At 44.2% G+C, this 25,377-nt stretch overlaps 1 protein-coding gene and 1 long non-coding RNA gene across 7 annotated transcripts in view; both read left to right on the top strand.

Moving 5' to 3' along the window:
* LOC106566948 (tyrosine-protein phosphatase non-receptor type 11) overlaps positions 1–25,377 on the top strand; it is a 102,815-nt gene that overhangs the window by 44,307 nt on the left and 33,131 nt on the right. For 4 of the 6 annotated variants that reach the window (XM_045693339.1, XM_014135627.2, XM_014135628.2 and 1 more), the window contains 8 exons: positions 6,337–6,531; positions 7,030–7,222; positions 8,305–8,424; positions 8,651–8,764; positions 10,371–10,467; positions 10,554–10,633; positions 17,849–18,004; positions 18,719–18,850. In XM_045693339.1, the coding sequence (XP_045549295.1) occupies positions 7,076–7,222; positions 8,305–8,424; positions 8,651–8,764; positions 10,371–10,467; positions 10,554–10,633; positions 17,849–18,004; positions 18,719–18,850 (846 nt within the window). In that variant the 5' untranslated portion in view covers positions 6,337–6,531; positions 7,030–7,075. The remainder of the gene's footprint in view (positions 1–6,336; positions 6,532–7,029; positions 7,223–8,304; positions 8,425–8,650; positions 8,765–10,370; positions 10,468–10,553; positions 10,634–17,848; positions 18,005–18,718; positions 18,851–25,377) is intronic. The other 2 variants (XM_045693337.1, XM_014135629.2) reach the window with 1 other exon arrangement.
* LOC123726222 (uncharacterized) lies at positions 19,242–23,289 on the top strand. The gene is made up of 3 exons (XR_006758584.1): positions 19,242–20,540; positions 20,783–20,897; positions 21,012–23,289. It is a non-coding gene; the product is annotated as an uncharacterized lncRNA (long non-coding RNA).

Consider the following 25,377-nt stretch of genomic DNA (forward strand, 5'->3'; position numbering starts at 1 on the left):
CTAAATCGGAATTGGACCCTAAGCTTGCCAGGGTCCAGTGTGACCAAGCTAACTGTTTCTTACTTGTATGCTCACACATACTCCCACATCACAGACACTCTCTAGCATTCTCTCACACACACTCATATCACACACTCTCTCAATCGTATATACTCACAATCTCATATCTCACACACACACACACACACACACACACACACACACACACACACACTCAACGAGAGAGTGATTACCAAGTCATTAGTGTTTCTTCTTACCAGCATGTTATTAGGGGGGTCCAGGTTGACTCTCCTTTTAATGGATGCCCTGGTACTCCAATGGGCTGTTATCTCATTCTCCCTGCTTTTCCCTTTGCTTATCTCCCCCTCTCCCTCTCCCTTTCCTGGCCTGGGCAGGGGGCTGGATGGCAGGGGAAGTATGGGAGTGGTGGTGGAGAGGGAGGGGTTAAACATTTTCTGCTATGATGTTAACTGTTCCAGTAGTGGGCGGAGTAGACCGCAATGTGTGGTTAAGTAGACAGTGTGTTCTGTTATGGGAGAGGCCTTGACAACCATAGCTCTATGCTGCATTTTGAGGGAGTGAGAACTTACACAGCCAAGCATGATGTAGCCGATGTAATTGTGAAGCGCATATGTACACTGAGTATACAAAACATTAAGAACACCTGCTCTTTCCATGACATAGACTGACCAGGTGACAGCTATGATCCCTTATTGATGTCACTGTTAAATCCACTTCAATCAGTGTAGATGAAGGGGAGGAGACAGGTTAAAGAAGGATTGTATCAAGAATGGTCCACCACCTAAAGGACATCCAGCCAACTTGACAGAAGGGGTGCAAATCAATATTAGGAAGATGTTCCTAATGTTTACTATACTCTGTGTATGTAATTCTCAGATCAAAAGAAATGCCTTGGTTTCTCATTGTTTTCTTTCAGTAAAAATGTGTTGGGAACATAGGCCATAACTTTTGTTCTAGTGGTGTATGTTCTAGTATCATGTTGTGTTTTTATACATCTCTATGCTCTTGATCAGAGGAGAAGTTTAGAGGGCATTAGCTGGGACTGTGGATGGATTTTCTCCCCGTATTACGTATGCCATTGCCTCCATTCATTTCCATTAGACATATTTCCATTGCAGTCGGGCTATTTATAGATTCAATCAATTAAATGCGTTGGTCAAATTGACCTAATAGAATGTTGATTCATCTCATTTTGATAAGTGAATTGTGTTCTCACTGGATACTATGTAACAGAGACGTGGCCATGGTGGTCTAGTGGTTAGTGACTCTGCCCTCAGCACTCACATATACTGATGTCGACATGTGTTCGAATCTGTCCAAAGGCCTGTTTGATACACATGTTTTGGAACTAGAGAGAGATAGGAAGCCAGTAGATAAAAGGAAAGGGGGGAAGAGGGACTAAATAGTGTCATTGTGTGTTCCTTCTTCTCGAACCATGGGTGGGCCACTGAAGATTGATGATGACCTAATGTTGCTCCAGATATAATAAAACAAGTGCAGGGCTTCCATCCTTGTAGTCAGAAGGGCTTGTAGGTAGACAGAAATACATATTATTCAGAAATACCTCATCCCTACTGTAAAACATGGTGTTAGATCTTTGATGTTATGGGGCTATTTTGCTTCCCTTGTTAAGATCAACAGCATCATGAACTTTACCAAGTACCAGGATATGTTTAGCCAAAAACCTGGTTGCCTCTGCTAGGAAACTGAAGCTTGGCCCCAAGTGGATCTTCCAGAAAGACAATTACCCCAAGCACACATCAAAATCCACAAACAAATTGTTTAAATCACCACAAAATCAACATTTTGCAATTGCCACCTCAGTCTCCTGACTTGAACCCCACTGAAAACCTGTGGTTTGAATTGAAGAGGACAGTCCATAAACTCAGAGGAAGGATATCAAGGATCCGGAAAGATTCTGTATGGAGCAATGGTCTAAGATCCCTCTCAACGTGTTCTCCAATATCAACACTTTTTTTTTTAGAAAAGGCTCAGTGTCGTTATCCAGGGTGCTGGAGTACTGAAAACAGGGGATCCAATAATTTTGACCCCTATCTTTTGTAGATATTTTATATATATATATATATCTCTGCTTTTGACAATGGCAAAATCAAGTAATGCTGTTGTACAGAGTTATGTGAATATTGTTTTTTAGACATACAGTAGAGTCAGGAATTTTCAGATGCCTTGATAAAGATGAGCAAAAAGACTGCATAAAATAAATACAAATATAGAGCTCCAATGTTTATATATGTATGTATGTATGTATATATATATATATATATATATGTGTGTATGTATGTATGTATGTATGTATGTATATGTATATGTATATGTGTGTATATATATATATATATGTATGTGTATATGTATATATATATGTGTGTGTGTGTGTGTATATATATATATATATATAATGGCGCAATGATTGTGTGCTATGTCTCCAAGTCTGCAAGAGACCCATCCCATCCGCAGAGTAAAATCTAGATGAATGTTTGGCTCAATGCGACGTCATTAACTGTGTTAAACTCCCACAAACAGCATGGTGCAAACACACACACACACACACACACACACACACACACACACACACACAGTGCAGCCGCCACGGGCCATTAGTAGCCACAGACAGGGAGGCATACTGCTCCACTCAAACATTCATAACACAATTACAGGGAAGGAGAGAATGCAGGTTTGTAGGAGAGACCGATGGATGTAGAGGGAGGGAGGGAAGGAGAGAATGCAGGTTTATACGAGAGAAAGATGGATGAGAGGGAGAGAATAGGATTTGTTCCACTTTATATGGCCGTTACTTGATCATCAATTTGCAGAGAGAGGGCTAGTTAATTGCATTAAAGCTAGATATCAGATAGCATAATGTGCAGTTCTGTCACTTTTCTAACTTCCTGAGTTAGATCACTAGCAACAGTATGATCTTTTTTGTAAAAGTGTGTGGAGTGGGAGTTGTGGTTTGCTGCAGGCTCAAAAACCGACTTGTAAATGTGTAGGTGTACTAAGACAAAGTGCATGTTTGTGCATTGGTTTGGCCTTTTGCTGCAGACAAATATTGCTCTGAAATTTTCACTGGAAATGGAAAAAGAACTGTCTTCAGCATGAATGTCTCGGGTTTAGAATGCTATGTGTGTGTGACAGTGTCTCTTTGTGACTGTGTATTTTGAAAAGTGGCAGATTGTTTTTTGACCTGATCTGTGCTCCCTAGCCACCTGCATTTAGTGAAAACCAGTTGCTCTCAAATACTCACTCAAAATCAACAGGGTATTATAAAGGAATAAGATTGTCTGATAAGGTTTTTCTTACTATGAAAACAGTCTTATTTCCACGTAGACTTGATCAACAAACAGTTTCCTCCTGTGCAGAAATGATTGGGTATTCACGGTACCGCGGACCACATCAACCTGTTATTTTCATGTGGGTATTCGTGGTGTTTTCTCTTGCTCTGTTCAGGCACGGGCAGACACGTACATGAACAGAAACACTCTGGCCGTATCCAAAATCTGTCTTTACTACTCACTTAATAACCTTTTACTACAGGGGCTGAATCAGGGTCACACAGAATGTTTCTTGGTAGTCTTAAACAAATCTACTTTAAAACAAAAGTATACACCTCACACAAATGGCTATGGTCTAGAAAACACCTGTACCATGTCAGATATAGATTTGAAATCAAATCAAATGTTATTTGTCACCTGCGCCGAATACAAGCCCTAACCAACAATGCAGTTTAAATACCCAAAACATTTCAAGTAACAAATAATTAAAGAGCAGCAGTAAAATAACAATGGTGAGGCTATATACAGGGGGTACTGGTACAGAGTCAATGTGTGGAGACACTGGTTCGTTGAGGTAATATGTACATGTAGGTAGAGATATTAAAGTGACTATGCATAGATGACGACAGAGTAGCAGCAGTGTAAAAGATGGGGGGGGGCAATGCAAATAGTCTGTGTAGCCATTTGATTGGGGGTAGAAGCTGTTTAGAAGTCTTTTGGACCTAGACTTGGCGCTCCGGTACCGCTTGCCATGTGGTAGCAGAGAGAACAGTCTATGACTAGGGTGGCTGGAGTCTTTGAAAATTTTTAGGGCCATCCTCTGACACTGCCTGGTATAGAGGTCCTGGATGGCAGAAAGCTTGGCCCCAGTGATGTACGGGGCCGTACGCACTACCCTCTGTTGTGCCTTGCGGTCGGAAGCCGAGCAGTTGCCATTCCAGGCAGGGATGCAACCAGTCAGGATGCTCTCGATGGTGCAGCTGTAGAACCTTTTGCGTTTCTGAGGAACCATGCCAAATATTCTCCTGAGGGAGAATAGGCTTTGTCGTGCCCTCTTCACGACTGTCTTGGTGTGCTTGGACCATGTTAGTTTGTTGGTGATGTGGACACCAAGGAACCTGAAGCTCTCAACCTGCTCCACTACAGCCCCGTCGATGAGAATGGGGGCGTTTTCGGTCCTCCTTTTCCTGTAGTCCACAATCATCTCCTTTGTCTTGATCACGTTGAGGGAGCGGTTGTTGTCCTGGTACCACACTGCCAGGTCTCTGACCTCCTCCCTATAGGCTGCCTCGTCGTTGTCTGTGATCAGGCCTACCATTGTTGTGTCATCTGCAACCTTAATGATGGTGTTGGAGAGTCATGCCTGGCCGTGCAGTCATGAGTGAACAGAGAGTACAGGAGGGGACTGAACATGCACCCCTGAGGGGCCCCCGTGTTTAAGGATTAGCGTGGCGGATGTGTTGTTACCTACCCTTACTACATGGGGCCGTCAGGAAGTCCAGGATCAATTTGCAGAGGGAGGTGTTTAGTCCCAGGGTCCTTAGCTTAGTGATGAGCTTTGAGGGCACTATGGTATTGAACACTGAGCTGTAGTCAATGAATAGCATTCTCACATAGGTGTTCCTTTTGTCCAGGTGGGAAAGGGCAGTGTGGAGTGCAATAGAGATCATTATCTGTTAGGGTTGTATGCAAATTGGAGTGGGTCTAAGGTTTCTGGGATGATGGTGTTGATGTGAGCCATGACCAGCCTTTCAAAGCACTTCATGGCTACAGATGTGAGTGCTACAGGTCGGTAGTCATTTAGGCAGGTTACCTTTGTGTTCTTGGGCACAGGGACTATGGTGGTCTGCTTGAAACATGTTGGTATTACAGACTCAGACAGGGAGAGGTTGAACATGTCAGTGAAGACACTTGCCAGTTGGTCAGCCCATACTCAGAGTACACGTCCTGGTAATCTGTCTGGCCCTGCGTCCTTGTGAACCTGTTTAAAGGTCTTACTCACATCGGTTGCGGAGAGCGTGATCACACAGTCGTCCGGAACAGCTGATGCGCTCATGAGTTTGCATCCCAATTTTGCGCGTTATATACAGTACCAGTCAAAGGTTTGGACACACCTACTCATTCCAGGGTTTTTCTTTATATTTACTATATAATAGTGAAGACTTAAACTATGAAATCATCTAGTAACCCAAAAAGTGTTAACAAATCAAAATATATTTGAGATTCTTTAAAGTAGCCACCCTTTGCCTTGACGGCTTTGCACACTCTTGGCATTCTCTCAACCAGCTCCATGAGGTAGTCATCTGGAATGCATTTCAATTAACAGGTGTGCCTTGTTAAAAGTTAATTTGTGGAATTTCTTTCCTTAATGCATTTGAGCCAATCAGTTGTGTTGTGACAAGATAAGGGTGGTATACAGAAGATGGCCCTATTTGGTAATTTCAAGAACAGTACTAGCATCAGAAATTACAGCCCAAATAAATGCTTCAGAGTTCAAGTAACAGACACGTCGCAACATCAACTGTTCTGAGGAGACTTCTTGGTCGAATTGCTGCAAAGAAACCACTACTACAAGACCGCAATAAGAAGAGACTGCGAAATGAAATGCGAAATTAGTATGACATCCTGGCATTTAAAGCATACAACATTTCAGAAATGTCACATACTATAAAACAGGATTTTTTCCCCACATACACAAAATGCCTACTATTTAAAACGCAAGTCCTGGTATTCTCTCTGTGTGTGTGCCATACCCACACATACTTTTTTCATACACAAATGACACACACTGCTGCGGTTCTAAATAGGTGCTGAGCATGACCTGTGGCTAGAATACATTATCCTTTCGGCAGGACTCACATCACGCACACACAGAGAAAACAGGGGTCCCCTATTAACCTAACCTCTGCTACATGCTGCAGGGTGCACCAGTTACATAATATATAGTGATCTATCTGAACAATGTGCACTATGACTAACCCTGACTCCAACCACTCTCCTCTGTGTGTGTGTGTGTGTGTGTCAGGCGGAACAATGAGGTCACCCACATTAAGATCCAGAACTCAGGGGACTACTACGACCTGTATGGAGGGGAGAAGTTTGCTACGCTAGCAGAGCTGGTGCAGTACTACACAGAGCAGCACGACCTCCTCAGAGAGAGGAACGGAGACGTCATCGAGCTCAAGTACCCACTCAACTGTAAGGACCCAACCTCCGAGAGGTACGTACACACACGCACGCACAGGCACATGCATGCACACACATGGCTGCACACACACACAAATGAAAACAACCACAGACACAGCATTTACAATAAAATGCACACACACACAGACCCTGTTATAATCTTCAAACATATCTGTGCTGGCATTTCTGTCTCTACACATTGTAACGTACAGTGTATCAGTTTGTATCTAGTTCCAAAAACAATGTGTGATCCCTGTTGAGGATGGTTGGTCCATGAAACACCAGCTGAGTGCTCTTGCCGGAACCACCAAAACATTTACATGAAAAACACAAACAATTCAGATTTCTTTGTAAACACCATCACGTGCAAACTCACACATTCAGAAACACCCACATTTTTCAATGTCTTATGTAAACAATTACACGTAAACGGCAGGGTTCGGGTGATTTCCATTTCCCAATTCTTCATTGCTTTTTAATAGTATTAGTATTTTCAAACATAAGTCATAAATTGTCTGCCGATCTACACTAGGTGGTACCACGGGCACCTCTCTGGGCGCGACGCTGAGAAGCTGCTCATGGACAAGGGCAAGCCTGGCAGTTTCCTGGTACGGGAGAGCCAGAGCAAACCAGGTGACTTTGTGCTCTCTGTCCTCACCAACGAGGAGAAGCACGAGAACGTAGACCGCAAGACCAAGGTCACCCATGTCATGATTCGCTACCAGGTAAGACCAGCTAGGGCCTTTACATATACAGTGGGGTCTGAAATGATTGACATCCTTAATAAAGATGAGCAAAAAAAATAACTGTGTATATAATAATTCAACTACTGAGCTATATTGTATGCTCAACATTTTTTGAAGTTCTACTATTGTATACTAATACAATTGCTCAAAGAAATAGATTTTGTTTAACAAGTAATACTTTTTTTCTCAAAGGTAGGGGTCAAAATGATTGACACCTGTTTTCAATACCTTTCAATAACGTCACAATGTGAGGATAACGGCACTGAGCCTTTTTCTAAAATGTTTTATGAGTTGTACACATTCGGAGGTATTTTAGACCATTCCTCCATACAGAATCCTTCCAGATCCTTGATGTCCTTCATCTGCACTTATAGATTGCCCTCTTCAATTCAAACCACAGGTGACTGAGATGGCCATTGCAAAAAAAGATATATTTTGTGGCCAATTAACAATTTCGATGTGTGCTTGGGGTTATTGTCTTGCTGGAAGATCCACTTGCGGCCAAGCTTCAGCTTCCTGGCAGAGTCAACCAGGTTTTTGGCAGAAATGTTCTGGTACTGGGTAAAGTTCATGGTGCCGTTGACCTTAGCAAGAGCCCCTGGACCAGTGGATGGAAATTGCCCCATAACATTAAAGATCCACCACCATACTTTACAGTAGGTATGGGGTTCTTTTCTGCTTATGCATTCTCATTTCGACGCCAAACCCACCCCTGGTGTGAGTGGCCAAAGAGCTCTATTTTCATGTCATCTGACCAAAGCACCGGTGCCAATGCATTTTAGCAAACCCCAGGCGTTCTTATATTTGTTGGATGACATGAAGAAATAGCTCTTTGGCCACTCACACCAGTGGTGGGTTTTGCGTCAAAATGAGAATGCATGAGCAGAAAATAACACCAAATATGGTGGTGGATCTTAGATGTTAGGATAATTAACGTAGCAGGTTAGGAGAATTAGGTTAAAGTTAGGAAGAGGGTTAGGGTTAGCCAAAATGCCAAAATGCTCCCCAATGCGACTCAAACATGCATCTTTTGACAAACATTAGTTTTTGTGTGTTTCCAGCAGGATGGGAAGTATGACGTGGGTGGAGGAGAGAGGTTTGACACGCTGGCTGACCTGGTGGATCACTACAAGAAGAACCCCATGGTGGAGAAGAGTGGAATTGTTGTTCACCTCAAACAGGTGAGAGATTGAACCAGTGCATTCAGACAGCCGCACATGAAACAATGTTGTACTGCCATTTTTATGTTCTACTCTGATAAAACCAGATGTGTTAAGTATATTAATTATGTGTCATTCCTAGTATGGGTAAGCTGCAAATTCTATATTAGTAATATAATTTAATGTGAATATATGGATATGATAATCCATGGAGTTAATGTTTTGCTCTTCCCTTTCCCAACGGAAGCCCTTCAATGCCACCAGGATAAATGCAGCCAACATTGAGAACAGGGTGAAGGAACTAAACAAAGTGGCAGACAACTCAGAGAAGCCCAAACAGGGATTCTGGGAAGAGTTTGAGGTACGAGAGTGGTGGTATCGTCATCACCGCCAGTGTATTTAAATGATTGATTGTAAATCACACCTCATATTCCAAAACATGAAAGTCAAGATCAAGATAATTTTTTTACATTTATTTTTATTTCACCTTTATTTAACCATGTCGGCTTGTTGAGAACAAGTTCTCATTTACAACTGCGACCTGGCCAAGATAAAGCAAAGCAGTGTGACACAAACAAAACAGTTACACATGGAATAAACAAATGTACAGTTAATGACACAATGGAAAAGTCTATATACAGTGTGTGCAAATGTAGTAAGATTAGGGAGGTAAGGCAATAAATAGGCCATAGTGGCGAAATAATTGCAATTTAGCAATTAAACACTGGAGTGGTAGATGTGCAGAAGATGAATGTGCAAGTAGAGGTACTGGGGTGCAAAGGAGCAAAAAAATGAATAACAATATGGGAATGAGGTAGTTGGGTGGACTATTTACAGATGGGCTATGTACAGGTGCAATGATCGGTAAGCTGCTCTGACAGCTGATGCTTAAAGTTAGTGAGAGAGATATGTCTCCATCTTCAGTGATTTTTGCAATTCGTTCCAGTCATTGGCAGCAGAAAACTGGAAAGAAAGGCGGGCAAAGGAGGAGTTGGCTTTGGGGGTGACCAGTGAACTATACCTGCTGGAGCTCGTGCTATGGGTGGGTGCTGCTATGGTGACCAGTGAGCTGCGATAAGGCGGGGCTTTACCTAGCAAAGACTTATAGATGACTTGGAGCCAGTGGGTCTGGCAACAAATATGAAACGAGGGCCAGCCAACGAGAGCATACAGGTCGCAGTGGTGGGTAGTATATGGGGCTTTGGTGACAAAACGGATGACACTGTGATAGACTGCATCCAATTTGCTGAGTAGATTGTTGGAGGCTATTTTGTAAATGACATCGCCGAAGTCAAGGATCGGTAGGATAGTCAGTTTTACAAGGGTATGTTTGGCAGTATGAGTGAAGGATGCTTTGTAGCGAAATAGGAAGCCGATTCTAGATTTAATTTTGGATTGGAGATGCTTAATGTGAATCTGGAAGGAGAGTTTACAGTCTAACCAGACACCAAGGTATTTGTAGTTGTCCATATATTATAAGTCAGAACCGTCCAGAGTAGTGATGCTAGACGGGCGGGCGGGTGCGGGCAGCGATCGGTTGAAGAGCATGCATTTAGTTTTACTAGCGTTTAAGAGCAGTTGGAGGTCATGGAAGGAGTGTTGTATGGCAATGAAGCTCGTCTGGAGGATGTAAATCCAGTATGTTTATGAGGCTTTTCCTGAAGGACAACACACAGCACATTATTGTTAACTCTAAGATGGACACCACTGGTTCCTGTCATAGTCTGGTTATGGGCCCTGATCAAAGGTGCACTATATCTTGGCACATATGGTGCCATTTGGGATACCTGGGTCTAAGGGATTTGTTTATGGCTCAGATTAGACTCTTCTCTCCAAAATGACTTCCTAGGCTTTGGTCAAAAGCATTGCACTAGATTGCCAATAGGGAAAGCCATTTCAGATACTGCCTCTGTCTGACTTTTTTGTGTCTTCTTTCTCTCACCTTGTTCTCTTCTCTCTTCTTCCAGGTGCTACAGCAGCAGGAGTGTAAGCTCCTCTACCCTAGGAAAGAAGGGCAGAGAGCAGAGAACAAGAGTAAAAACAGATACAAGAACATCCTCCCTTGTGAGTGAGATATCAACTTGAACCTCCTGTCTACAAAACCTCCCTGTGTGTGTGACCAATGACTCTAATCCCGGTCTGTGTTCCAGTTGACACCACACGGGTGGAGATCAGGGAAGCAGACACAGATGTGCCTGGCTCCGACTACGTCAATGCCAACTACATCAGAGTGAGTTCTGGAAACGGCCTGGAGATGAAGAACCAAGAATGTAGTTATGCACTTCATAGTGCAATTATTCCACTCAGCTTAGGGGCGAATCCTAACTTCCATTTAAATCAAATTTTCCCTTAGTCTCCCATTGACATCAATGCATGACTAATTCTGCTTTTCGACTGTTACACTAGTGTATACACCCTTATGTTATACTTGGGAAACTGTTTCAATAGCTAGGGCTGACAGTGAGGACTTGTGAAGAGCAGAATCAACAACCTCTGCATAATCAAAACAGTTGCTTTGTGAGAAGGTGTTAAAGTTCACAGTTAGCTATTTTTATATAAATGCAAGCTGAAAAGTACCAGTGGCCTGGCTTTGACCCCCAGTAAGACACGGGTGCCGGCCCGAGTAGAAAAGTGAACATTTGGCTTGAATTTGATTTGCCCCTTACACCAAATCAAATCTATTTGTCACATACACATGGTTAGCAGGTGTTAATGCAAGTGTAGCGAAATGCTTGTGCTTCTAGTTCCGACCATGCAGTAATATCTAACAAGTAATCTACCAATTCCACAACAACTACCTTGTACACACAAGTGTAAAGGAAGGAATACGAATATGTACATAAAAATATATAAATGAGTGATGGCCGAACGGCATAGGCAAGATGCAGTAGATGGTATAGAGTACAGTATATACATATGAGATGAATAATGTAGGTTATGTAAACATTATCTAATATATAATATAAAGTGGCAAGTGATAAATTGATTACATCAATTTTCCCATTATTAAAGTGGCTTGAGTTGAGTCAGTATGTTGGCAGCAGCCACTTAATGTTAGTGATGACTGTTTAACAGTCTGATGGCCTTGAGATAGAAGCTGTTTTTCAGTCTCTCGGTTCCAGCTTTGATGCACCTGTACTGACCTTGCCTTCTGGATGTTAGCGGGGTGAACAGGCAGTGGCTCGGGTGGTTGCTGTCCTTGATGATCTTTTTGGCCTTCCTGTGACATCGGATGGTGTAGGTGTCCTGGAGGGCAGGTAGTTTGCACCCGGTGATGCGTTGTGCAGACCTCACTACCCTCTGGAGAGCCTTCCGGTTATGGGCGGAGCAGCTGCCGTACCAGGCAGTGATACAGCCCGACAGGATGCTCTCGATTGTGCATCTGTAAAAGTTTGTGTGTTTTTGGTGACATGCCGAATTTCTTCCGCCTCCTGAGGTTGAAGCGGCGCTGCTGCGCCTTCTTCATCACGCTGTCTGTGTGGGTGGACCATTTCAGTTTGTCCGTGATGTGTACACCGAGGAACTTAAAACTCTCCACCCTCTCCACTACTGTCCCGTCAATGTAGATAGTGGGCTGCTCCCTCTGCTGTTTCCTGAAGTCCACGATCATCTCTTTTGTTTTGTTGACATTGAGTGCGAGGTTATTTTCCTGACACCACACTCCGAGGGCCCTCACCTCCTCCCTGTAGGCCGTCTCGTCGTTGGTAATCAAGCCTACCACTGTAGTGTCGTCTGCAAACTTGATGATTGCGTTGGATGCGTGCATGGCCACGCAGTCGTGGGTGAACAGGGAGTACAGAAGAGGGCTGAGAACGCACCCTTGTGGGGACCCAGTGTTGAGGATCAGCGGGGTGGAGATGTTGTTACCTACCCTCACCACCTAGAGGCGGCCCGTCACGAAGTCCAGGACCCAGTTGCACAGGGCGGGGTCGAGACCCAGGGTTCGAGCTTAATGACGAGTTTGGAGGGTACTATGGTGTTAAATGCTGAGCTGTAATCGATGAACAGCATTCTTACATAGGTATTCCTCTTGTCCAGATGGGTTAGGGCAGTGTGCAGTGTGATGGCGATTGCGTCGTCTGTGGACCTATTGGGTCGGTTAGCAAATTGGAGTGGGTCTAGGGTGTCAGGTAGGGTGGAGGTGATATGGTCCTTGACTAGTCTCTCAAAGCACTTCATGATGTCGGAAGTGAGTGCTACAGGGCGGTAGTCATTTAGCTCAGTTACCTTAGCTTTCTTGGGAACAGGAACAATGGTGGCCCTCTTGAAGCATGTGGGGACAGCAGACTGGGATAAGGATTGATTGAATATGTCTGTAAACACACCAGCCAGCTGGTCTGCGCATGCTCTGAGGACGCGGCCGGGGATGCCGTCTGGGCCTGCAGCCTTGCGAGGGTTAACACGTTTAAATGTTTTACTCACGTTGGCTGCAGTGAAGGAGAGCCCGCAGGTTTTGGTAGCGGGCCGTGTTAGTGGCACTGTATTGTCCTCAAAGTGAGCAAAAAACTTGTTTAGTCTGTCTGGGAGCAAGGCATCGTGATCTGCGACGGGGCTGATTTTTCTTTTGTAGTCCATGATTGACTGTAAACCCTGCCACATACCTCTCGTGTCTGAGCCGTTGAATTGCGACTCCACTTTGTCTCTATACTGACGCTTAGCTTGTTTGATTGCCTTGCAGAGGGAATAGCTACATTGTTTATATTCGGTCATGTTTCCGGTCACTTTGCCCTGATTAAAAGCAGTGGTTCGCGCGTTCAGTTTTGCGTGAATGCTGCCATCAATCCACGGTTTCTGGTTGGGGAATGTTTTAATAGACGCTGTTGGTACGACATCACCGATGCACTTGTTAATGAACTCGCACACCGAGTCAGCGTATTCGTCAATGTTGTTGTTCGCAGCAATGCGGAACATATCCCAGTCCACGTGATCGAAGCAATCTTGAAGCGTGGAATCCGATTGGTCGGACCAGCGTTGAACAGACCTGAGGGCGGGAGCTTCCTGTTTTAGCTTCTGTCTAAAGGCTGGGAGCAATAAAATGGAGTCGTGGTCAGCTTTTCCAAAGGGAGTGCGGGAGAGGGCCTTATATGCTTCGCGGAAGTTAGAATAACAGTGGTCTAGGGTTTTGCCCGCCCTGGTAGCACAACCGATATGCTGATAGAATTTGGGGAGCCTTGTTTTCAGATTAGCCTTGTTAAAATCCCCAGCTACAATAAATGCAGCCTCAGGATAATATTTTTATTTTCTCACCCACAATACCCCATAATGACAAAGTTAAAACAGTTTTTTTTTTTTTTTAAATCAAATGTATTGAATGAAATACAGAAATATCTCATTTACATATGTATTTGCACCTCTGAGTCAATACTTTGTAGAAGAACCTTTGGTGGCGATTCCAGCTTTGAGTTGTCTTGGGTAGGTCTATCAGCTTTGCACATCTGGATTTAGGGATGTTCTTCCTTACAGATTTTCTCAAGCTCTGTTAAATTGGATGGGGGGCGGCGGTGAACAACAATCTTCAAGTCTTTCCACAGATTTTCAATGGGATTCAAGTCTGGGCTTTAGCTGGGCCACTCAAGAACTTTCACATTCTTGTTCTGAAGCCATTCCATCGTTGCTTTGGCTGTATGCTTGGGGTCATTGTCCTGTTGTGACAGCCCCAGTCTGTTTGCACTCTGAAGCAGGTTCTCATCAAGGATTTGTCTGTATTTGGCGCCATTCATTGTTCCCTCTATACTTACCAGTCTCCCAGTTCCTGCTGCTGAAAAGCATCCCCATATCCCCATAGCATGATGCTAGGCACCACCATACTTCACGGTAGGGATGGTGTTAGACGGGTAATGAGCTATGTCTGGTTTTCTCCAGACATAGCAATTTGCATTCAGGCCAAAGAGTTACATTTTTGTCTCATCAGACCAAAGGATCTTTTGCCTTGTGCTCTGTCTTTCACATGCCTTTTTACAAACTCCAGGCGTGCTGTCATGTGCCTTTTTAGCAAGAGTGGCTTCTGTCTGGCCACTCTCCCATCAAGCCCAGATTGGTGAAGTGCTGTAGAGACGGTTGTCCGTCTGGCATGTTCTCCCAGATAAGTTATATGTTCAGCCAAAGAACTCTGTAGGTCTGTCAGTGGTCATGGGGTTTTTGGTCACCTCGTGACCAAGGACCTTCTTGCCTGGTTGCTCAGTTTGGTCAGACGGCCAGCTCTAGGCAGAGTCTTGGTAGTACCAAATGTTTTCCATTTCCCAATGATGGAGACCACTGTGGTCTTGTATAGTGTGTGGAAAGTTTCCATTTTTTTATACCCTTCCCCAGATATACAGTACCAGTCAAAAGTTTGGACACACCTACTCATTCCAGGGTTTTACTTTATTTGTACTATTTTCTACATTGTAGAATAATAGTGAAGACATCAAAACTATGAAATAACACATATGGAATCATGTAGTAACCAAAGTGTTGAACAAATCAAAATATATTTTAGATTCTTCAAAGTAGCCACCCTTTGCCTTGATGACAGCTTTGCATTCTCTCAACCAGCTTCATGAGGTAGTCACCTGAAATGCATTTCAATGAACAGGTTGCCTAGTTAAAAGTTAATTTGTGGAATTTCTTAACTTAATGCATTTGAGCCAATCAGCTGTGTTGTGACAAGGTAGGGGTGGTATACAGAAGATGGCCCTATTTGGTAAAAGACCAAGTCCATATTATGGCAAGAACAGCTCAAATAAGCAAAGAGAAACAACAGTCTGTTACTTTAAGACATGAAGGTCAGTCAATCTGGAACATTACAAGAACTTAGTTTTTGCGACTGAACTTGGAAAAAAAAAATCTATCAGCGCTATGATGAAACTGGCTCTCATGAGGACCTTCACAGGAAAGGAAGACCCAGAGTTACCTCTGCTGCAGAGGATAAGTTCACAGAGTTACCAGCCTCAGAAATTGCAGCCCAAATAAATGCTTCAGAGTTCAAGTAACATACACATCTCAAAATCAACTGTTCAGGCCCTTATGGTCAAATTGCTGCAATGAAACCACTACTAAAGGACACCAATATGAAGAAGAGACTTGCTTGGGCCAAGAAACACAAGCAATGGACATTAGACTGGTGGAAATCTGTCCTTTGGTCTGATGAGTCCAAATTTGAGATGTTTGGTTCCAACTGCTGTGTCTTTGTGAGACGCAGAGTAGGTGAACGGATGATCTCTGCATGTGTGGTTCCCACTGTGAAGCATGGAGGAGGTGTGATGGCATGGGGGTGCTTTGCTGTTGACACTGTCTGTGATTTTATTTAGAAGTCAAGTCACAATTAACCAGCATGGCAACCACCTCATTCTGCAGCGATATGCCATCCCATCTGGGTTGAGCTTAGTGGGACTATCATTTGTTTTTCAACAGGACAATGACCCAAAACACCTCCAGGCTGTGTAAGGGCTATTTTACCAAGAATGAGAGTGATGGAGTGCTGCATCAGATAACCTGGCCTCCACAATCCCCCGACCTCAACTCAACTGAGATGCGCTCTCACCACTGGTGTCCCCCAGGGCTCTGTTCTAGGCCCTCTCCTATTCTCGCTATACACCAAGTCACTTGGCTCTGTCATATCCTCACATGGTCTCTCCTATCATTGCTATGCAGACGACACACAATTCATCTTCTCCTTTCCCCCTTCTGATAACCAGGCGGCGAATCGCATCTCTGCATGTCTGTCAGACATATCAGTGTGGATGACGGATCACCACCTCAAGCTGAACCTCGGCAAGACGGAGCTGCTCTTCCTCCCGGGGAAGGACTGCCCGTTCCATGATCTCGCCATCACGGTTGACAACTCCCTTGTGTCCTCCTCCCAGAGTGCTAAGAACCTTGGCGTGATCCTGGACAACACCCTGTCGTTCTCCACTAACATCAAGGCGGTGACCCGATCCTGTAGGTTCATGCTCTACAACATTCGCAGAGTACGACCCTGCCTCACACAGGAAGCGGCGCAGGTCATAATCCAGGCACTTGTCATCTCCCGTCTGGATTACTGCAACTCGCTGTTGGCTGGGCTCCCTGCCTGTGCCATTAAACCCCTACAACTCATCCAGAACGCCGCAGCCCTTCTGGTGTTCAACCTTCCCAAGTTCTCTCACGTCACCCCGCTCCTCCGCTCTCTCCACTGGCTTCCAGTTGAAGCTCGCATCCGCTACAGGACCATGGTGATTGCCTACGGAGCTGTGAAGGGAACGGCACCTCCATACCTTCAGGCTCTGATCAGGCCCTACACCCAAACAAGGGCACTGCGTTCATCCACCTCTGGCCTGCTGGCCCCCCTACCTCTGAGGAAGCACAGTTCCCGCTCAGCCCAGTCAAAACTGTTCGCTGCTCTGGCACCCCAATGGTGGAACAAGCTCCCTCACGACGCCAGGACAGCGGAGTCAATCACCACCTTCCGGAGACACCTGAAACCCCACCTCTTTAAGGAATACCTAGGATAGGATAAAGTAATCCTTCTAACCCCCCCCCCCTTAAAAGATTTAGATGCACTATTGTAAAGTGGTTGTTCCACTGGATATCATAAGGTGAATGCACCAATTTGTAAGTCGCTCTGTAATGGTTTGGGATGATTTAGACCGCAGAGTGAAGGAAAAGCAGCCAACAAGTGCTCAGCATATGTGCGAACTCCTTCAAGACTGTTGGAAAACATTCCAGGTGAGACTGATTGAGAGAATGCCAAGAGTGTGCAAAGCTGTCAAGGCAAAGGGTGGCTACTTTGAAGAATCTCAAATATAAAATACATTTTGTTTTGTTTAACACTTTTTTTTGGTTACTACATGATTCCATGTGTTATTTCATAGCTTTGATGTCTTCAGAATGATTCTATAATGTAGAAAATAGTACAAATAAAGTAAAACCCTTGAATGAGGTAGGTGTGTCCGAACTTTTGACTGGTATTGTATGCCTCAACACAATTCTCTCAGATCTCTACGGAGAGTTCCTTGCACTGCATGGTATAATGTCTGCTCTGACATGCACTGTCAACTGTGGGACTTTATAGAGATAGGTGTTTCTTTTTAAATCTTGTCCAAACAATTGAATTGGCCACAGGTGGACTCCTATCAAGTTGTAGTGACATCTCAAGGATGATCAAAGGAAATTGGATGCACCTGAGCTCAATTTGGAGTGTCATAGCAAAGGGTGTGAATACTTACTGTATTGTGTACCCCACAATGTCTAGTGATCGACCCATACATATTGTCACAGTTAGGCCCCAAAGTTTTGGCCTGTTCCCATACTGTAGCCTATGTGCTGTCGTAGCCAACTCTTCTGTTTGGCATGAAAATGAACTAACACAGTGAGGAGTTGGTTAAAGCACAAACAGACTGAACCACCACCAGGTTACCAATGTTTATCTGTTCCTCATGAATGAAGACATGAAATTAATGAAGTACTGTATGTTTCTCTCACCCAGAGTATGCATGAAGAGGGCCGCCACTTGGAGGAGGGCAAGGTGTTCATCGCCACCCAGGGCTGCCTTCAGAACACGGTGGTGGACTTCTGGAAGATGGTCTACCAGGAAAACACACATGTCATTGTCATGACCACCAAGGAGATGGAGAGAGGACGGGTGAGGGCATAGAAGTAGAATTACTGGGTCCAAAGTCTGGTCCGGTGATAATGATGTCTATGGAACCACATACATTCCCCCATGGTGGGGATCCCAGTTTGCTCTTTCAACAAATACATAAAGTTTTGACATTCAGAATTTAAATAAAAGAGAGGAAGGGGGAAAAATAAGTAAATGTATTAGAACAGGCATTCCTATTAAGTCCATGTAGTGTAATACTATTTCTAAGGATGAAAGTCTCCCAATGACACCATCTCTGTTTAGAAGTACATCAGTGGATGGGTTACATGTATGGACAGATAGACGCTTATCAGAGCTGAACTTCAGGAGGCTAGCAATACATTGTTTGGCGTTCATAGCGACGATGTCTTGAGTATTATTCTATAATGTAGAAAATAGTACAAATAAGCGTTCATAGCGACGTCGCTTTTTGATCCTTCGATGTCGGCTCTTCCTATCATTGTGAAGCAGAATTCACCAAGCGTTGGATTGTTCACCCACTAATAGGGAACGTGAGCTGGGTTTAGACCGTCGTGAGACCGGATAGTTTTACCCTACTGATGATGTGTTGTTGCAATCCTCCAATCCAAAACAGGTGTTGCCACTAATCTCCGGGATGACCAGGATAGTATGACAGCTAAACTGGTTGTAAAACTGCTTGAGAAAAAAGCGGGGCCATCTAGATTGTGTAATGCTCCACTTTTCCCTCGACAGAACAAGTGTGTGCGTTACTGGCCCGACCTCAACGCCACTAAGGAGTTTGGGAAAGTGAGTGTGAAGAACGTGGAGGAGTGTCCGGCTCAGGACTACATCCTAAGGGAATTGGAGGTGACGCGTTTGGACAGGGTAAGACAGCCCCCTGTAGTGACCACATACTTAAGGAGGATCTTTATAAAATTGGTACAGTTAGCACAGTATATTTCACCTTAACAAAGTCCACTTGTGATGGGGGGGGGGGGGTTGATTTCTGGTTGTATCAATTAATATGTAATTAACAGGCCCGACATCCGCGTGGGCCATTTCTGAGTGACCACCGTAAAATTTGAGTAATGCACTACTTTGCCAAGCTCAACGTGCAAATCGCCCCTCCACCCACTTCGCTTCCCTTCATTGAATGGGGGTGCGGTGTTTCATTGCCCCAACGCGTTCAAAGGACGGCTGACTGAAAATTCATATACGGATTGACCATGTCTCCACAGCCAAAGTTATATGCTGAAGGACCCTAGTATTGTAAGTATAACCAGAGATACTGGAATATAATGACCTCTCTGGTATAATTTAGCTAACGATTTTAAATTATGTTATGTAGCTTGGTAGCTATCTTGTGATGAAGCGAGGCAGGCTAGCTAAAGTTTTAGTTAACGTTAGAGTAGCTAGCTAATTACCTCATTACAACATAGTTAGGTCGTAACTCTTACTAGTTTATTGTGTATTATCTGGATATTGTTGGTTATGTCACGTTATCATTTGATAATGTTAGCGAGGAAGGCTAGCTAGCTAATGTTAGCCTACAAGTCGGATTTGCAATTCAGTTCGTAGCACATATAGCACAAGTGTATTCTGTATTGTCTAGGGCAAACTAAATAATGAATGCAGCTGTGGTGGTAGGTAACTCGTGTCTGAGTTTGACATGAGTTAGCTGCAGTGAATTTGGAGCAACAAACCGTAATGGCATCATTGGCCTAAATCTAATCCAATCTGGGAGCTACAGTCAGTCTACATCTGTAAAGCATAGAATTAGGGGTTTCCACTAGTTACCACAGCCACAAAGTCAAAATGGACTATTGTAACAATTACTAAAAACAAAAATGAACTTAATGTAAGGTTAGGCATAAGCTGGTTGACATTGCTCGTCCGAATATATATTCTTAATTCTATTCCTTTACTTTAGATGTGTGTGTTGTGAAATTGTTAGATATTACTGTACTGTTGATTGGAGTTAGAAACACATGCATTTCGCAACACCAGCAATAACATCTGCTAAACATGTGTATGTTACCAATACATTTAGATTTTGAGGTTCGCAGTGTGGTTAGGTTAAGAGAAATTGTAGAAATAGGCAGGGTTTATGACTTGGTGGCTGTGTTAACTAGTGACAACCTATAACTAAATTGACCCAAGTTACTGCCCTGATGACACAGATGGCTTCATCAACAACGTGTTATGTGGAAAGTTTTATTAAAACATACCGTTTGATAAACTAGTAGGTTAATTACCCAGCCAAGCAGATACAAATAGTACAGTCATTTTGGTTAAGTGCATTATCAAAAAGCGTTGTCCTTTATAACAAAATGCTATTTACCACTTGGCTGTCTATTGTATCACCCTGTCACAGGTCCTCCCAGTCAACACCACCTCATAAGATGAGGAAGTACGTTGTTTATGAGGATTGCCTGCTGCAGTTGTTTGAGAGATTTCCAGTTTGCAGCAGAACATGCAACATAGAGAAGACCAGCAAGGGGACCCTCAGCATCACGCAGACATGCCCTCGCTGTGAGCATTCCTATAAATTGAGCAGGGAGAACACTTGAATCAGGTTAGTGACATTTTACCTGGTCAAAGGTCAAAACCGTTTCGAGTTTTGTCCCAATTCACCTTCATAACTTAGCCTCGTGGAACCAGCCTGATCGCTGCGTTTACCATTCTATTTCACTTCACATATCATGATATCTGAAGTGAAATAGAAAGGTGAATACATCGATCAGATTGGTTCTACCATGCTAATCATACCCACCATTGATAATCTAATCCGTGCTCTGTATGTTTGTGACCGACCAGTATCTTTGAGGGGCCAGGATCTCATCAATGCTGCAATGCCCATCAATGGGACACTGGCAAAGACCTTAATTCTTGCCTCCTCGCCAATGGTCGTCGATGGCGAGACAAGAATTAGGTAGGTTTAGTATGACCTGTTCAAACTTCACCATAGTATATGTGTGTTAGGATAGGTGATATCTGACAAACTAAGGTTGGTAATAGAACAGTGACTCTATGTATGTGTTCACAGAAACATGTATGGAGCCAGCACATGGAGACTTGCAAGATGATGTGATGAAGACTGACTGATGTCTCTAAATGGACCTGGCATTCTGCATACATTTTTTACTAGACAACTTTTACTTGTATTGTCTTTTTTTAATTATTGGGTTGACTGGTATCAGTCAATATGGGGAGGGAGAAACCCTATATATTCTGCACCAGGATCAAGCAACTCCTGTTGTATACGGGACACCACACAGGAAGGTACTCTGACATGTTTGCCAAGGTAGTCCCATTACCACCAGACAAAATGTGCCGATAGGCTGTATCGGCTGGGAAAGACAATGAAAGGTGTATTTTGTTATACTGTATTTGCAAAACACAGCTTATATTGTATTATTTAAAGGGTTGTTTATTCTACATGTAACTACATTTGAAAGTTAAAACACTTTGTTTAGAATATCTACATAAATTCAACAATTGTATTCTTCTCATTTTACTCTGAAGGCTACTGACCTATTCAATGCTTCCTCCGGCATCTCCTCATACATCTGCCTGTAGTCATTGAACACTAACTGCCGGGGTTTGTTTGTGGTTATTGAGTGGGGGGAACAGCGCATGCAAGGTTCTGACAGATGGGTGTGTCTTGGTGGTGGCAAGGACACACTCAAGAAACACCCCAAATCACATTTCGTTTCTGATATGGCCGCCAGCATTTCTTGAGGAGCATGCCAAAAAAAACAAGGCCAGATCAGCAGGTGCAGTTCCTTTTTCTGCATCGTGTCATAAGGGCCCGATTCAGACATAGGAAATGTACCCCTTTCCTACGCACTTCTCAGTAGTTGGTATTCAGACTTGTAACCAGGTTTGCTTGTGTGGCACCATTGCGCGCACTGAATACATTTAATTCAACCCCAGAAAACACCCAATGGGTGGCCTACCTATTTGAACAGGAAGTTTTTGTTCAATTGGTTTTTCTGTTCATTTAGCTAAAACAGGGATGTGCAACTTTGAAGGGGATGGGGGCCACAACAAATCTGAACTCCTCATGAGAGGTTGCTGTGGCATCGCGGGTCTCTGTACCGACATACATACAGTAGCAACACATGCAGTCGGAGCTGGCCCTAGCCTCATGGGGGCCCTAAGCAAAATGTTGTTTGGGATGCCCCCCCCCCCACCTTGCGAGCAAAACATTTTAGCAACCCCCTTGACAGCAGTGAGGTGTGTGTGTGTTTATATATATTTTTTACATTTCCTGCAATTCTATACTTTGTCATGAGGTGTAGAGAGAATGTGGTAGTCTTAAAGCAAGTTTGCTGCAATTTTTCACATTTTGCTATAGAGCAGTTTTACAGTGAATGTTTGCCGTTTCTAATATGATATGAGAGTGACTAACCCGGTCGGTAATTCAACCACAATTACTACAATTTTAGATAGCTGGCTAAACTAATTTGCCAATTAAAACATATTTAGCGGGTGTGGGTGAGTGAGTGTCAGAGACTGACATAACAAGAGAAACTGCTGACGCACAACCACATTTTGAAGTAGAAGCTTGTGTATTCTATTATTCTAATTCTCAACACTAATTTGAGACCCCGACTGAGTTAATAAAATTATAAATACAGTGAGCTCCAAAAGTATTGGGCCAGTGATACACTATCAAGAGTGTGACTATAAATTGGTTGGATGTGTTTGCTGTTTTTGTTTCAGATTATTTTGTGCCATAGAAATTAATGGTAAATGTCACTTTTATTGTAAATAAGAATAGAATACGTTTCTAAACACTTCTACATTAATGTGGATGCTGACATGATTACGGATAATCCTGAATGAATTGTGTATAATGAGGGAGAAAGTTAGATGCCAAATATCATACCCCCAAAAATTCTACCCTCACCTGTTATTGTCAGAGTGAGATGTTAGCATGTCTTGGGGGTATGATGTTTGTGGGTTTGTAACTTTCTCACTCAACAATATTCATGATTCATTCAGGATTGTCTGTAATCATGGTAGCATCCACATTCATTTGGAAGTGTTTTATTTACAGTTTCTATTGGGCACAAACTAATCTGAAACAACCAAAACAAACCAGCAAATGCATCCAACAAATTTGTAGTCACAAGCTTGATGTAGTTATCACGTGCTATGAATATAAAGCAGTAACAATGTAAGTGAATATGTCCCAATACTTTTGCTCCCCTAAAATGGGGGGGGGGGCTATGAACAAAAAGTTATTTAATTTCTAAAATGTTTACCCTGTATGGATGAAAATACCCTCAAATTAAAGCTGACCGTCTGCACTTTAACCTCAAGGTCATTGTATCATTTCAAATCCAAAGTGCTGGACTACAAAGCCAACTCAACAGCTGTCAAAAATGCTTCAACAAAGTACTGAGTAAAGGGTCTGAATAACTATGTAGATGTGATATTTCAGTTTATTTGTTATACATTTTCGAAAATGTCTAAACCTATTGTGTGTGGATTGATGAGGGAGGAAAACTAATCAATTTTAGAGTAAGGCTGCGTGGGAAAAGTTAATGAGTCTGAATACTTTCTGAATGCATTGTATATTTTGACTTAAATTTCAACATATCGATACAATCAGGTATGAAGGGAAGACCCAGATGCAGACCACGTCGAATAAACAATAGTTTAATATTTCAACAGGGGCAGGCAATAGACAGGTCAAGACGGGCAGGGGTCAGAACCAGAGGTTGGGCAATGGTACCACACGGCAGGCAGGGTCTGGGTAAGGCAGAGTGGTCAGGCAGGCGGGCTCAGAGTCAGGACAGGCAAGGGTCAAAACCGTGAGGGCAAGAAAAGAGAGACTATGAAAAGCAGTAGCTGAGACAACGCTGGTTGACTCGAACAAACAAGATGAACTGGCAACAGAGAACATAGGTATAAATACACGGGATAATGGGGAAGATGGGTGACACCTGGAGGGGGTGGAGACAATCACAAAGACAGGTGAAACAGATCAGGGTGTGACAGTACCCACCCCCTCTCGGGGTGCCACCTGGCGTCTTACCTGGTTGACCGGGGAGCCGTTGAAAGTCCGTGATGAGGCCTGGTTTCAGGATGGCCCTGGCAGGGGACCCAGCACCTCTTCTCCGGGCCATAACCCTCATAGTCAACCAGGTACTGGAACCCGCTGCCCCGAGGTCGAACCTTCAGGAGATGCCTCACCGTGTAAGCCGGTTGGTGGTCGATGAGACGGGAGAGGGGTGGGCTTGGAAACAGGAGACAAAGGGCTTTGAGACATAGGTTTGACTCTGGACACATGAAAGGTGGGGTGTATACAAAGGGTACGGGGTAGCAGAAGATGAACATCAGAGGGACTAATAATTTTAGAGATGGGAAACGGGCCAATAAAGCGGGGGGAGAGTTTGCAGGATTCCACCCGGATGGGTAGATCCTGGGTGGAAATCCATACCTTCTGCCCGAGACGATTCCGGGGTCCGATTGTGATCTGCTTGTCGTCGATACCTGGAGGTGGTCTTGAGGTATGACGACAGGCGGATAAACATCTGGGCAGAAGGTATGCCGACGTCTTCCTCCTGCTTGGGGAAGAGCCGGGGCTAATACCCCCAGGGAACATTCAAAGGGTGATAGGCTCGTGGCAGAGCAGGGAAGGGTGTTGCACCATGAGCTGGGCCGTCGCCTTGGCCGAGGGTAGTTTGGGGCGAGGAATAAAGTGGGCGGCCTTGGAAAACCGGTCGACCACCGTCAGGATGGCAGTGTGTTGCCCTCAGACGGGGGGAGACCCGTGACGAAATCCCGGGATTTGTGGGACCAAGGATGGTGAGGGACAAGCAGAGGTTGCAGAAGGCCAGCCGGAGCTTGCTGAGGAGTCTTGTTCTGAGCACACATGGTGCAAGCGGCGACGAATGCAGAGACGTCAGGAACCATGGTTGGCCACCAAATGCGTTGTCACACAAATGCCATGGTCCGCCAGGAGTAAAGGTGGCAGGCAAGCCTGGAGGAATGGGCCCACTCCAGGACCGCAGAGCTGACAGTGTCAGGTACGAACATCCTGTTATCTGCCCCCCCCCCAGGTTTCGGCTGGGACCGCTGCGCCTCCCGGACCTGTTTCCCGATACCCCAGCTGAATGCCATCACCAGGCACGAGGTGGGAAGGATGGTTCTCAGGCTCCGGGGTGGAAGCCGTAGGGTTATAGCAGCAAGACAGGGCATCCGGCTTGATGTTCTTGGACCCCGGCCGATAGGAGAGGGAAAAGTTGAACCGGGTAAACAGCAAGGCCAATCTCGCCTGCCTGGAGTTGAGGCGCTTAGCGGTGCGGAGATACAACAGGTTTTTGTGGTTGATCCACACAATGAACGGATGCTATGCCCCTTCGAGCCAGTGCCTCAATTCCTCCAATGACATTTTC

Source organism: Salmo salar, chromosome ssa13 (assembly GCF_905237065.1).
Source record: "Salmo salar chromosome ssa13, Ssal_v3.1, whole genome shotgun sequence".
Classification (NCBI taxonomy): Eukaryota; Metazoa; Chordata; class Actinopteri; order Salmoniformes; family Salmonidae; genus Salmo; species Salmo salar.